Below are 14,564 nucleotides of genomic sequence, written 5' to 3'. Positions count from 1 at the left end.
CAGCCGCTGCCATCAAACGGTATTAAATGTAAAGTTTGCTGGTACATGACGACATTTGTAGTTAACTCTGCGGTTGCGAGGCTACGCACCAGTGTCGGATGATGACTGGGTAAAGTTCTTCAGGTCATAAGTAATTCTTGGTTGCATACTGTGTGAACGGTAGCTCACGGTACAACTACATTGTGCCATAGCTGTGATATCACTTTAGTTGCATGTGTGAACCCGGCTTATGAAAGCTCGTCCCATAGAAATTCCTTCTACATCATCCTGTTTCGCCTGGTTAATGTCTCTGACTTGGCGGTAAACAGAATCAGTCAGCAGATTGTATTGTTGTTGAAATAAGTCACTACTTGTTTTGTATACATAGCAACACTTGTAAAATAGTGCCAGTGTTTTCACTTCGATGGATAATGAACTCGAAAAGATTCGTTCGTACTTGTCAGCGAGGCATTTTCATGCTTCAAGAGAATGGATAGAAGGATGCGTTAGCTACTTCAGAGAGCAGCATGAAGGAGAAAGGGTAAATAATAATACCGAATTACAATAGACACAAATTTTGTACTGTTGGAACTGAGACTGTATTAGTGAGGCGGTAAAAATCTAATTTTTGTAATAAAATTAGGCTTGAAACCCGGTTTTCTATTAGGAGGTCATGTAACCGCATGTTGTTTTGCAAATATCACTTAACAGCGCCATATGCTAATTGTAGATTTGTGTTGGCTCTTAAACGCTTCCGTAAGAATCCTATTACTAACCTTCGCTTAGTTGTATATCTCGTTTCTTAGGATTTCAACTCTACATGTGTAAGATAACGAATCATTGTTATTGAAAGCCGTTATATTTAGTGACTTATTTGTCAGTTTTCAATATGGCACGGGCGAAAACATCACGCTTCGCTACCGGTCTGTTTGTTCCCACAACCAGATTATCTGCTTTCACATCTGTTGGCTTCGCCAACCCAAAACCGTGCTACATATCAGCCTACTGCCACAACTATGGGGCGGGGGGGGGGGGGGGGGGGGGGTTGTGGTGGTGACGTCCAGTACGACATTGTGATCCAACCAAATTAAAATTTCTTAGAGGGAAGTGATGTTTATATGCGAGACTGAAAGAAATTTGTGAAGTTTTGACTGGATTTGATTTTAATGATCACAGAAATTCTGTTGTGTGTTGTTACAATTTCACTTTAATAAACTCACAATAGGAGGGGGAAAAAGAGGTTACATATGTAGAATGAAATAAATTGGCTAAAATCTAAAGGTATTTAAGAAAACTGTTAACTTCGTAATTTACATCTCATAACAGCAACACCAGTAGAATAAACTAATCATCTATAAATTTATTTTACATTAGAAAATATTTAATTTTGTTTTAGATGGGCTTTCATAAATTCTTCTAATGTATAGAAGACATTCTTCTGCAGTAACATTTTCACATTTGCTCTGAATCTTTCTCTGTTTGACTTTAAGCTTTCAGGAAGTTTGTTGTATAGAACAACTCCTGTGCCTCACACTGCTGTGTCCTTCACACAGCTGTTGAGCAATTACTGATACACAATTGGAATAATGTGTCTGATAGTGGATGTCTTTATTTTCTGAAAAATATGCAGATACACTTGAGTAAAACACAGTGAATAGAAATACTAGGCACATGCAGGATATTGAGCTCCAGAAATAGATGTTTTAGTGGTGGTAAAGAGAGGCGCCTGTCTCCTTATCTTAATTATTCTCTCCTGCACACATTCTGTGTCAGAGTTGAATGCAATATGGAGTATTGAGTGTACATGTGCAAAGTATACAGTTTTAGTGTTTCAGTAACACAGAATATTACTCTGGATTACTGCATAGTCTGTTTTCAGTTTTTATATTTTTATTTGTTTTTTGTGTTTGACCCACTGCAGTGTGTCATCTGTCCACACTCCGAGGAATGTAGTGGTCACCTCTTGGCTGAGATCTGACATCATCTATCCTTGGTGAAACTATATGCAATAGTCCTGAAATATATTCAACATTGGTTTAATGCTAATGAGTTAACACTTAATCTAAGTAAAACAAATTTTATGTATATACAGTATGGCAAAGCAACTCAAGATATGGACCTCCAGTTAAAACTAATGGATAAGAAGATAGAGAGTGTACAATCCACAAAGTTTTTGGGCATGCACATTGATCAAAACTTAAGCTGGAAAGACCATCTCAAGTACTTATCCCACAGGCTCAATTCGCCATGTTTTGCATTGGGGATATTATCTAGAGTATGCAGCACAGACTGTACTAGACTAGTGTATTATATGAAAAATCTACGTACAAATGAGGACTGCCATAATTATAATACTAGAACGTGTAAGAATTTGTATGTAGAAAGGGTAAGGACAACACAAACCCAAAAGCATGTAAGTTATTTTGGAATAAAACTCTACAATGCTCTGCCAGTGTACAAGAAGGCAATAATAGGTGAAGTAAAATTTAAGACTGAGCTTAAAAATTACCTTTTTAAAAAATGCTTTGAAAGTGATATTCCATTATTATGTCTGTAGTACTTGTACTAGTATGATAACTTTGTTGTGACAATTCCTACATCATGTAAATGATATACAGGAAGATAATAGAATGAAATGAAATGAAATGTACACACAGTTTTGTCCTTACAACAGTAGTAATTTTGTTTGTGTTTAAGTTATTTATCAGCTTGGTTACAGTGGATCAAATAGGCCTAAGTATATTGGTGTCATCAGCATACATTACTGGCAGATCTTTTTGAATACTTTGTGTTGGCTCACTGGTAGAAATAATAAACAGAAATGGATCAAATGTGAAGCAGTAAGGAATGCCTTGTCCTTCAACTTGCTCCCTTGACTGTATGCATGCATCAGTTATTGAGTTGATTACAACTTTTTGTACTCTGAGAGATTTGAGCTAATCCAGTTATTGCATTTTCCCCTAACTCCATATTGTAACATTTACCCATAAATGGACAAATTCTTGATGACAAGTGAGATCAAGGAATACTTCTGTTGTATGCTTTCTGTCATTGAGCCCCTATGAACTTAATTTAGAAACGACTATAGGACCCCATTTATTGGCCTCCCATTTCAAAAGCCAAGCTGATCATGGCTTCTTAACAATACTCCTTTCATCTTCTCTTCTAAAGAAAGGAACCACTTCTGGTGTCTGAAAGATTTTAGGCAACTGGCCCAGCAGCAAGGCTTGGTTTATCATATCTGACAAGGGAGGAGACACATTATGGCAGATTGGATTCAGAAGATAATCAGATATGCCTTCAAAACCATGTGAGAGTGAGTTTGGTTTCGGTTTTATAATACTGCAGATTTCACCCAGTGTGAATTGATCAAGAAACAGTGTTTTGGTAGGGTCACTGGAGCATCAGTTTGAGAAGAAAGTTTGTTGTCAATGTTTGTGAAGTAGTTATTGAATAATTAATGTATTTCTTTAAGGTCAGACATGACACTTCCCTCATTCTTCATGTGTTATTGAGTGACTCTGGTTTTTCATCCCAACTTTATTATCACTGATAACTTTCCACATGGCTTTAGATTTCTTCCTGGAGTTCGCAATTAACTGCTCGTTGTAAAGTTTCTTGGCTTTGCTAATAACAATGTAGCTGTAGAACCTGATTGGAAATGCACTGTTGAGTACCCATCAATTCATTTTTATCACATTTTTATGTGCAGTAGTAGTTGTAGAATATTTAAACTGTGCATTTGTCACAGTCAGTGCTCTTGTGGGGAGCAACACAATGCATCATTATTATTAGTATGTGAGCTATAAAAAAGCTAAGAGTGTGACTGTTTGAAGAATGCCAGGGTAGTTAACTTCACAAGCTTCTGAGTGGTAATTGGTAATAAATGAGACATTGTTTTAAAATATAGTTTCCAGAATATACCATACTGTGGGTGAAAAATCACTATGGGATTGATATTTTGAACTCAGCTGACAATAAACTGATTATTTCTACATATTCAATACTTTGTTATAAAAAATGAAGCTAGGCATGATTTCTCTACAACATAAGTAAATCAACGGTATACCCACCTGCTGTATCTGTTTTAGAAGATTGTACCATTCTGGAATGGAGACTGGCCCTGTTTTTCACACACAAATTATAGGCTATTTTAACATGCTTTAGGGACCATTTCTGAGCAAATAGTGGGAGTATGTAGCAGATCTGAGGCAAAATAGGCTTTGGGTTTGTTACGTATGCTATTAACAAACTAATTACTAAAATAAGCGAATGCCTCGATAACAAGCTGTGCATATCCAATATCTTTTGTCCCCTCACTGAAACATTTTATACGGTAGACATAAGCTATAGCTTCACAAAATGGCTGCTTATGATTTTCATGGAAAATCTTTAAGATGGTTCTTATCCTCTTTCAAAAATAGACAACAGAGAGCGAGCCTGTCCTAGTTGGGAGGAAATACAAGTAGGCATAGCAAGTTGCCAATCTGTGCACCACTTTGAATTATAATCAAGATCAGACTAAATATTTGTGCAGTTTCTTTCAGACTGTACTTGATTGTAAATAACTGCATCATCTTTGTAAGGTCTTGAGGTTACTAATAATATTGTCGTCAAGATCATTAATGTACCGAGTGCTGCAGTGTGGGCTGTATACATCACAGGATGGTGAAACATCATAGGTATGTTCAGTAATTGGTGCTCTCATGGAGTATGCTTAAAAAATAGTAGTTCCGCTTTCTGCCACCATGATGCTGTAAGCGGTCGGAATGTGGTGCAGGTGCAGGGAAAGGAGAGGAACAATTAAACGCATGATAATGGTGGCTCTGGCACATTTATGAAGGTAAGGTCACAAGATAATGCATGTGTTCAATATGGTCGCCCAACTCAGCAACATGCTGCATCCATAACATGACATAGTCGACAGTTGCGCATAGCGTATCTGTTGTAATCAGAGAGATATGTCATCTTATGCTATCCTTCAGTTCAGGAATAGTCCAGTTACATCCCTGATAGACAAGATCTTTCAGATCTTCCCACAACCAGAAGTCCCCTGGATCCAGAAGGCCACTCATCTGGAAATTGCCTAGAGATGATGCAGTCATTACCAAAGGTTTCTTGACCCAAATCTTTTACCTGGCAAGCGACGTGTCACCCCATCTTGCATGAAAGTAGTGGTGTGGGCACAGTTGTGTTCTTCCAAGGCTAGAATCACATGCTGCACAAGAGGGCCCTTGTAATGTGCTGATGATGTCACTGCTAACCTAAGAGGCCCACGAGCTGTCATCTACTCGAAAAAAAGTAGACTGAGAGTGAAGAAGCTTGTGAAAGTACACCACACTGTCCCATAAGCTGAGTGCAGTGGATATTCCTGCACAAAATGTGGTGCAGTAGAACTCCATATGCAACAGTTCTATGCATTGGTGGCACTGTACAGAGTAACATTTGCCTCGCCCATCCAAAAAATATTCCTTGACCACATGTCATCTGTTTCCACGGATGCTAATAAACGAAGGGCAGAGTCATGGCATTGTAGGTGATCTTGGAGCTTCATTTGCTGCACTCAGCTTGAAGGGACACCAGTCTAAAAAATTTCTTTATCATATTCTGTAGCTCATTTATTTACATGGGGTCTCTTCGACAATATTTCCACAAGGCAACACTGCTATTGCTGTCTTTCTAATAACACAACTTTACCAGCAGTGCACAATCTTTCTTCTCAATAACTATTGCCTCTTGTATGGAAAATGTCAACCTTCTTAACTCTTTACACCAGCAGTCACTTCACAAAAGAAATCAACATGCTTCACCAAGCCAGAAGCAGCATACTGATGTCAGAACAGGAAACATTTCACATTGTGACTGCTGACAGCATTGTACGAGGGTTGCCCAGAAAGTAATGCACCACAATTTTTTCCTCATCTGAAAACAATGCTACAAATGTGAAACATTACATATATGTTATTTGAACTGTCCTGAGTGTGTCCACCAAGTTTCCGTCACTTTCGACAAATAGCGTGGTTCCAGGACAGTTTCAAAATGGCGTCTGTGGGTGATGTTTATTACAAGCAATGTGCCATCATTTAATTTCTCATTGCAGAGAAAGAAACTGTGGGGAATATTGACAAACGCTTGTGCAAAGTCTATGGAGCATCTGCTGTCAACAGATGTACAGTTAGTTGCTGGGCATGGAGGCTGAGGGCATCAGAAGGCAGTTTGGCGGAGCTCCACGATTTGCAGCAGTCGGGGAGATCGTCCATGGCTGTCCCACCTGGCAGCCCTGACCTAACCCCCTTGGATTTCCACTTGTTTGGGCCATTAAAGGATGCTATTCGTGGAAGACATTTTGAGGACAATGAGGAGGTGATTCACACAGTGAATCTCTGGCTCCCCCACCAGGACAAGGATTAGTACCGACAGGGGATACACACCCTTGTTTCGCGCTGGGGGAAAGCTATAGAACGGGATGGAGATTACGTAGAAAAATAGGGTGTGTAGTTAAAACACCATTCTTTTGTTTGTGTAATTCTGATTATGTTCAGTAAAGAATTGTGTAAGAACAAAAAATGTGGTGCATTACTTTTTGGGCAACCCTCATATTTTCACCTGCTGCAGAAAGTGTAACTATTATTTTTTTCAGAATACTCTCTGAGCGAACCACATCATGCGCATACCTATGATGTTTGAGCCCCCTGCACTGTATATGGCCTGTACTGCAGCACTCTCAACACTGTCAGTTCAGTTATAACCACCCAGTACTGTGTGAACAACATGGGACCCAACATACTTCCCTGTTGTACACCCAAAGTTTTGTCTACACCTGTCACTAAGTCTCCATCCAAGATAACTTGCCGTGTCCTCCCTACCAAAAACTCCTCAGTCCAGTCACAAATATCGCTCAGTACCCCATATGATCATACTTTTGATAATGAGCGCAGGCTTGGTACTGAGACAAATACTGCATTTACCTGACTGCCTCGATCCATGGCTTTCAGTATGTCATGTGAAAAAAGTGTAAGTTCGTTTCACATGATTGATGTTTGGCTTGGAGGGGGTCATTCTGTTCCAGATACCACATTATGTTTGAGCTCAGATTGTGTATGACATGTCATGCGAGAATAAAGATTCTGTTGTGTTCTGTTACAATGTTAGGGAGGCTCTATGCATCAGACACCACCTGTTGAATTGGGAGAGTTAAGTTGGCGATCTCTGTCTGGAATGAAGCTCTTAAAGGGTCAAAAATTTTCGGCCCGAGAAACTCAGTACTATTCACCAAGAAATTTAATTTGTAAGACACTTAAAACAACTGTTTAGCTGCATACTTTTTCCAGTCAATAGTTTCTTGGTTTTCACCAAATAAATATGTGAGTAATTAATATTCTTGGTTTTCACAAAAGAAATATGTGAGTAATGAATATTTTGAACCAGATCAAGGTTTGCCTATTTTAATCTGTCTTACATGTTATCCCAATATAATCACTGCTAATACAGAATTCTTTTAACAGGTGATGAAACAGTTTTCTAATAAAAGCATAGCTGTATTATCTTTCAGTCTGTTTTATGGCATATGAGGTGTGACAATAAAGTAATGAGACTGATGTGAAAAAAAAAAATTGCTTACAGTTCTAGTCAAGTTTAGTGTTGTCTCCTTCAAAGTAGTTCCCTTCTGACTGCACACACTTTTTCCAACGCTTCTGCCATTGATAGTAACATTTCTGGAACTCATCTTCTGTAATATCCTCCAAGACCCTCGTCACAGCTTTTTGGACATCTTGTGTTGTTTGAAAATGGTGTCCCTTGACCACAGTTTTGACTCTTGGTAATAGAAAAATGTTGCATGGAGCGATATCTGGTGAATAAGGTGGCTGTGGTAGTGCTGAAATTTGTTTTGAGGGTAAAAATAGCTGTACTGACAGAGCAGTATTATAGGATGGCGCATTATCGTGATGCAGAATCCAATTATCACCAATGTTGGCATGGACACAAAGAACTCTTTTACGTTTTCTTTCTGAAATTTCTTTGTAGTAATATTGGTTAACTGTTCTTCCAGGAGGCACCCACTCTTTATGATCAATTCCCTTGTAATCAAAGAAGCACACAAGCATGCATTTCACTTTTGACTTTGTCATGTGAGCTTTTTTTGGTCTGGGTGATCCCTTCGAGCACCACTGCGAACTTTGGCGTTTTGTCTCTGGATCGTGCTGAAAAAACCAACTTTCATCTCTAGTGATAACATGACTCAACAATTCTGGATTGATTTCCATTTGCTCTAACAGATCGGCTGCCACATTTTTCAGTGTTTCTCACTGTTGTGCTATGAGATTTTGGGGACAATCTTTCTCATACCAAGATCTTCAGTTATTGTTAGACAAACCGTTTCTTGGTTGATATTCAATTCTTCTGCAATCATTTTCATGGATAATCTTTGATCAGATCGTACGAGTTCACACATCCTGGCCAAGTTGACATCTGTCTGTGAGGTTGCGCAGTATTATGCAGTTCCATTTCCGTGACGAGAGGTACAAACATGTGTTAACTTATTACAGCACAACCCACGACTGAGCAGTTGCATCGGTGTGCAACTTGGACTAGAAGCAGCTTATAGACCAAGGTCAAAGATATTGTGCCTATGCTAGCCTGCAGGATTGCCACATCTTGCAAAGAAAATCAGTCTCATTACTTCATTGTCGCATCTCGTATACTGTACTCAGATAAATAAAATAATTATTGTTCCCTCAAGATATCTGTAAAGGTGCCGGATACGTATACCAACAAAAGGGGAGAGTGCGGTACTAGCTGATACCTTTGCCTTTTGAGGGTTTTTAAGACGTTACATAGTTTATGTTTTATGCTTTGTGGCCATCTAATTGATAATACAGGGTTTACATAAAGTCTGGGAACACTTTCAGTTATTTATTGCACAAGAACCAAACATCGTACAGATATCATATACATGTCATTTTGAAGAGAAACCCTGAATTACGCCCCCCCCCCCCCCCCCCCCTTTCATGTATACCACCACAGCGTAGTTTGGTAATTTGCTGATAATTAGCACTAGTCGTGAACATGGTGAGTTCAGGTGTGGAGCGAGCTTCCTGTTTGTTGGAGTTCGACAAAAAGTATGCTACAGCTGTTCAACGGATGTTTAGAACCAAGTATGGTAAGAAGCCACCAACAAGGAAGGCCATTTACCACTGTCACAACAAATTCGTTATTACGGGTTGCTTGTACCCGGCAAAGAGAAGTGGATATCTCAGTGTGAGTGAAGTGAATGTGGAACATGTACGAGAGACATTCATGAGGAGTCCAAAGAAATCGGTGCACTGTGCATCCCATGATCTCGAAATGGCTCCAGTGGCAGTGTGGAAAGTCCTGCGACAGAAGCTGTCTGTGAAACCATTCAAATTGGAGCTAGTGGAGAAGCTCAGTGATGACGACAAGCTGTTTCATGAAGTGGCCTCCCCAATCACCAGATCTCACTCCGTGTGACTTCTTTCTGTGGAACGCATTAAAGACCTGGTGTATGTACTGCCTGTACCACGTGATGTAGCGGAGTTCAGGGAGAGAATACAGGAAGCGAGTGCCACAGTTGACGATGCCATGCTGTGACGAGTGTGGCAAGAATTCAATTACCGTATTGACGCAATAAAAAAAAAATAATAAAAAAAACTTTCAGAGTTTCTCTTCAAAATGCAATATGTATGACATCTGTACAATGTTTAGTTCTTGTGCAATAAATAATTGAAAGTGTTCACGGACTTTATGTACACCCTGTATCCATATTGTAGCCCATTGATACCCGCACAGCTGGGATAACAACAAAGCAGGAAAACCTGTGGAGTATGTAACTTCATAAACACACTTAGAAGACTATAGCAGCAGCTGGTGCTTTTGAAGATATAAATATCAAGCACGTCTGATAGATACTTTAGACGTAAAGATTTTGACTGGTTACAGGCCTACTCAAAATAGGAACAATTTGACGCAGTACATTAGCCTGCAGATCTAATCTCGAACACTTCAGTAGCATGGTAAGTTTTAGCAGGAGGAAATAGCCGAAGCTGACAAATATGGTGAATAAGATGGATGGTGCAGCTGTGAGACTTGGTATTAAACAAAAGATTGATGATTCATTGCTCCTGCATATACCAAAATATTGTGCTGTGGTGGGAAAATATCAACATCAAACTAACAAATGTTTTAACCCTTTTTGATGGAAATTCTAATTTACTTTTCTACTTAGGGTTATAAATACATTTGGAATTACACTGCTACTATGGAAGTATTTGCAGCAGTCAGTCACTATTTATCCTATTAGATTTGTCATCTTTATCATTTTGTGGCATGTTACTCCCCTCTTTATAAGGTACAATTGGTGTTTTACTACATAAAACAAAAATAGAACTCCTCCTGCTTGCTCTCAATACTTTTGTCGTTCTTGTCTTTTATATCTCATTTCTTGTATGTATCAAAACTGAATTTGCATCTTCAGCAGAGGGGTATGAAAACACTTAAAACCAGTAAAGGATAATGAACAAAATTTAATAACCTAAATAGTGAATGGTTCATGCAAATATTTCTTCAGTAATATATGCCATGGTGTTCCTTTGCCCATTACAGAAAAAATTATGACAACACAGCTGAAGGAAAACACTATCAGCACATGTTGACCCTAGATTTTTGATAGTGCAGTTTCACACAACTCGAGACTCATCACTAGTTACAATTTTGTATAAAAAGCTATTGTCATGACAAGGGCCCATTCAGTTGTCCATTTACTCTTGTTTACAAAGCAAGCATAACAAACTGGTTTGTTTAAATATCCATGCGTTTTTTTTTAATTAGGAAGCTTACAGAAGGCAATCTTTTCTGTCATATTGTCATATACTAGTGATGTAATTATAAACAGTATCTTCTCTGCTCCAGGTATCTCTATTATGTAAATATTTATTAAAAATATAAAAAATTGCATTTTACAAGTTTTTATGAAATATTTACTCAAAAGCCCCCATCCAAAAACTTTTGAGAATTACATCAAATATTGTGTGGTTAATATGTTACTAGTCTGTGCAAACACAGTAGGCAGTGTTTTCTTGTGTAAAGTGTTAAAAAAAATTTTCAACAGTCTGCATATTTTGCATCACTGAATTTCTAGTGTAAAATATGCATGTTGGCAACACTGTTTCCGGTGCTCTTCTGTGTATAACAAATGAGTGAGAACTTGCACATAAACCATTCTGCTTTGAGTTTTGTGTTTGGTTTGAACTTTTTGTTGAATACAATGTCAGTGAGGAAATACAGTAATGAAAGAGTGAGATGTGTAGACCATGAAAAACGACACAAGAAGGTGGTGTTTAAGGAAAGTGGAAAACACTTCACAGTTGTTGGAAATCTGTCAGAGGTGTTGCAGAAATATCGTGGTCCTCAAGTAACGGCATTAGCATCACATCCATTGTGCAGGAATTGCTAGATTCACTACAAGAAGAAATTTAGTGACATCCTACCTCAACAATCACAATCACTCAAATGTGAAACTGAAGAAAATAGTGTAGATGTTCGTATTCCTGGGTGCGAAGTTGCTGATGCGTTGAATGCAGCTCCTGCTGTATCCCCTCTTAAATGTCCAGGAAAAGTAAGAAGCACAATGAGGAAACAGTATGTAAGATGAAAAGTGGAAGAATTTGAAACAAGTTTGTGAAGTGTATAATGTAGGTGCACTTGGTGCAGAACCTGCACACGAAATGTGATGTGTGGTTTCAAAATCTAAATACTGCTATCTCAGCAGGCACCTATACTGAGAAAGTACAGTTATTGACACTGTTACCAGGTAGCTGCTCTAAGCAGCAGACACAGAAATACATACTCACTTCCTCACATTATTTGATTTCAAAAGCTCATAAAATAAAGAATGAGGAAGATAGGGCACACCCAGATTCTTAATGTGGGCATCCAATGCAAAATGATACACTTACTGTTGCTCTGGAATATTACCTAATTGATTACAAAGATTGCATCAGGCAAATCCTAACCAGGCTGATGTTATCTCTGTTAGCAAAAATGATGAAAAAGTTAAAAAGGTAACAAGATATATGACATGGTCAATAAGAGAAGCATATCTCCTAATGAAATAGGAGAGCCTGAATTTATAATTTTTGATCTTGAGAGTAGTACCAAAAAAATTTGTCACATTTTGCACAGACAAGTACTGCCCACTGTGATTGTACATTTCCTAAGTATAGTGATCAACTAATGTACCATGAAATTTTTAGAACATTTAGGATGGGGGTTTGGTGAAAATTATTTCTAAATAACCAAAAAATTTCAGATTCTTTCATCTTTATATAAAAATATTTTCACAGTTTAAGAATTTCATGTGTTAATATCATGGCTAACAGCAGTCCTTACACTTTATCATTTCTCAAGACAGTTAACATTCTGTAACTATTCATAGTTTCAAAACATAATTTACAAATTCAAAAAAGTTACAAATTTTCCTAGTTTATTTTTAAAACATGAAAAAAAGGCTCAGAAGTTTGTGTGTGTATTAATCATGTCTCATGGTATTGGGAACAAAGTATTTATTGAAAATAAATTCATACCTCTTATCACTTTTGGTTTCTTTATTACAATTTTTCCATTCATTACGACATTTTCACTAATGCTCTCATTTAGAGAGGTCTGTAGCATTGTAGCAAATCATCGGAAAATCAAAATATTGTGGTTTTGGAGAGATATCATGTGGAACTTCAACATATATTTTTTTCAGCAAACTTTGAAATAGTGATGTGACACATTCGCTCTTGACCTGTATGATTTGAGATGAAACTACCCTGATGTGTAATTATTTGTTGTTACCAACATTTATCTTTTCATAAAGAATAGTGAATAGCATGACATCTAATGCTAGGACGTGAAAAAAACCTCTGTAGAGACTGCAACAAGTAAACATTAGTACAGAAAGGAGTCACATACGATACGTGCAATATAGCCTTGCACTTTGCAGGAACTACTGGGAGCAGAAGCATATGATTGCAACCTAGCTTACAGGTTGCTGTGTGAGATGTGAGTGGGAGGAGGGCAGGGGGACAGGCGGGGACAAACCCTGCCTACTATAATTGTTATATTGTTATGATGTGTTGTGTCCTAGCTGTGCTTGACAGAGGTCAGAAACAATTACCACAAGCCCAAAGTCATCAGTCATCTACAACATCATTTATAATGAGAATAATGCCTGGTTGTGCTGTGCATGGACACACATGTATTCAGCAGACTGATGGGCCATATTAAATTTCATGAAGGTTGTATAGTGGAGTCATATAACTTTTTTTTTGCACCTGCTTCTGCTCTATTGAAGAGTATCTTCATTAAAACTTTAAATTAAAATGAGAATTATTGCCATGATACAACACTCTTTCATAATGTTAGGTCATTGCATTAGATTGCACATAAATGAAATGTATGGCTTTGACTTCCTTCCACATCTCAAGGATTGCATTCTATTTGATCTGTGTAAATGAGTAATGGGAATAAAATGAAGTTGAAAATGCTTCAGTAACTTTTAAATTTTGATATGCATTTTGTTATTGGGATTCCTCTTAACATTTCACAAGTGGAAATGGCTTACAATTTTTAGTAAAAAAAAAAGGAAAAAACTGGCATATGTTGCTTGTTTGTTAGTAGATAATTGTACTTGTGTTGTACTTACCTGGAATTTGTCCTTACTGCAGATTTTTGTTGCAGTACAATTACTCTGAAATGCAGGAGTTTGTGACACAGCAGTGGGAGTTGGCAGACCTGAGGGAAATAAGCCCAGGCTGTCTTCCCCCAAACCTGGCTCTGCAGAAGAAAACTGTGCTCACTGGCAAGTACAGTCTTCAGGTAATGACATACGTTGTTGCTGCTGCTTCTTTCACTGTTTAGACTGATTTTATGCACTTCTCCAGAACAGAGTATCGTGCACAAATCACTTCATCCCTGCACATTTCCTGAAACCTGCATCCATTTGAACATGCCTACAGTACCCCAGACTTAGTGCCTCTCTACAATTTCTACCTCCTTCACATTTCCCTCCATCACGGAACTGATGATTCCGGATGTGTCCTACTGTCTGATCCCCTTTTTTAGTCAAGTTGTGCCATAAATTTCTTTTCTCCCAATTTCCTTTCAGTACATCTTCATCAGTTATCCAACCTTCCCAGTGGATATTAAAAAGTGTTCTTCTGTAGCACCACTTTCCAAAAGCTCGTAATTGTCGTCTCTCTTGTTATCTGAGCTGTTCATCATAAACATTTTGTTTTTTTACAAAACTACACTCTGATCTATCCTCTAGTTAGACTTGTTTCTTGCCTGGACCCAAGAAATATTGTGTCAAAGAAAGAGTCCTGTGTCAGGAAAATTAAGATGATCTTAAGCAACTTGGTGGACAGCAACTATTTTTGTCCAGATGAATGTGATGGCTTGCTGTTGCAGTGTAGAAATGTTGTAGAATCTGATCCATACATCACTTTTCTCAGTTTTGATCCCATATCCCAGAATTCTGAACTGTATTTTTTTAAATATATGTTTAAGAAAAAATATGTGAAAAC

General features: G+C 38.0%; 1 protein-coding gene across 1 annotated transcript in view; it reads left to right on the top strand.

The window, feature by feature from the left end:
- Positions 1-293: 293 nt before the first annotated feature.
- Positions 294-14,564, top strand: part of LOC124595174 (recQ-mediated genome instability protein 1-like) — a 115,467-nt gene continuing 101,196 nt past the window's right edge. The window contains exons 1-2 of the mRNA XM_047133786.1: positions 294-520; positions 13,720-13,857. Coding sequence (XP_046989742.1) covers positions 404-520; positions 13,720-13,857 — 255 coding nt within the window. The 5' untranslated portion in view covers positions 294-403. The remainder of the gene's footprint in view (positions 521-13,719; positions 13,858-14,564) is intronic.

This window comes from Schistocerca americana, chromosome 2 (genome assembly GCF_021461395.2).
Source record: "Schistocerca americana isolate TAMUIC-IGC-003095 chromosome 2, iqSchAmer2.1, whole genome shotgun sequence".
Classification (NCBI taxonomy): Eukaryota; Metazoa; Arthropoda; class Insecta; order Orthoptera; family Acrididae; genus Schistocerca; species Schistocerca americana.
This window is presented reverse-complemented; position numbering and strand designations above follow the sequence as displayed.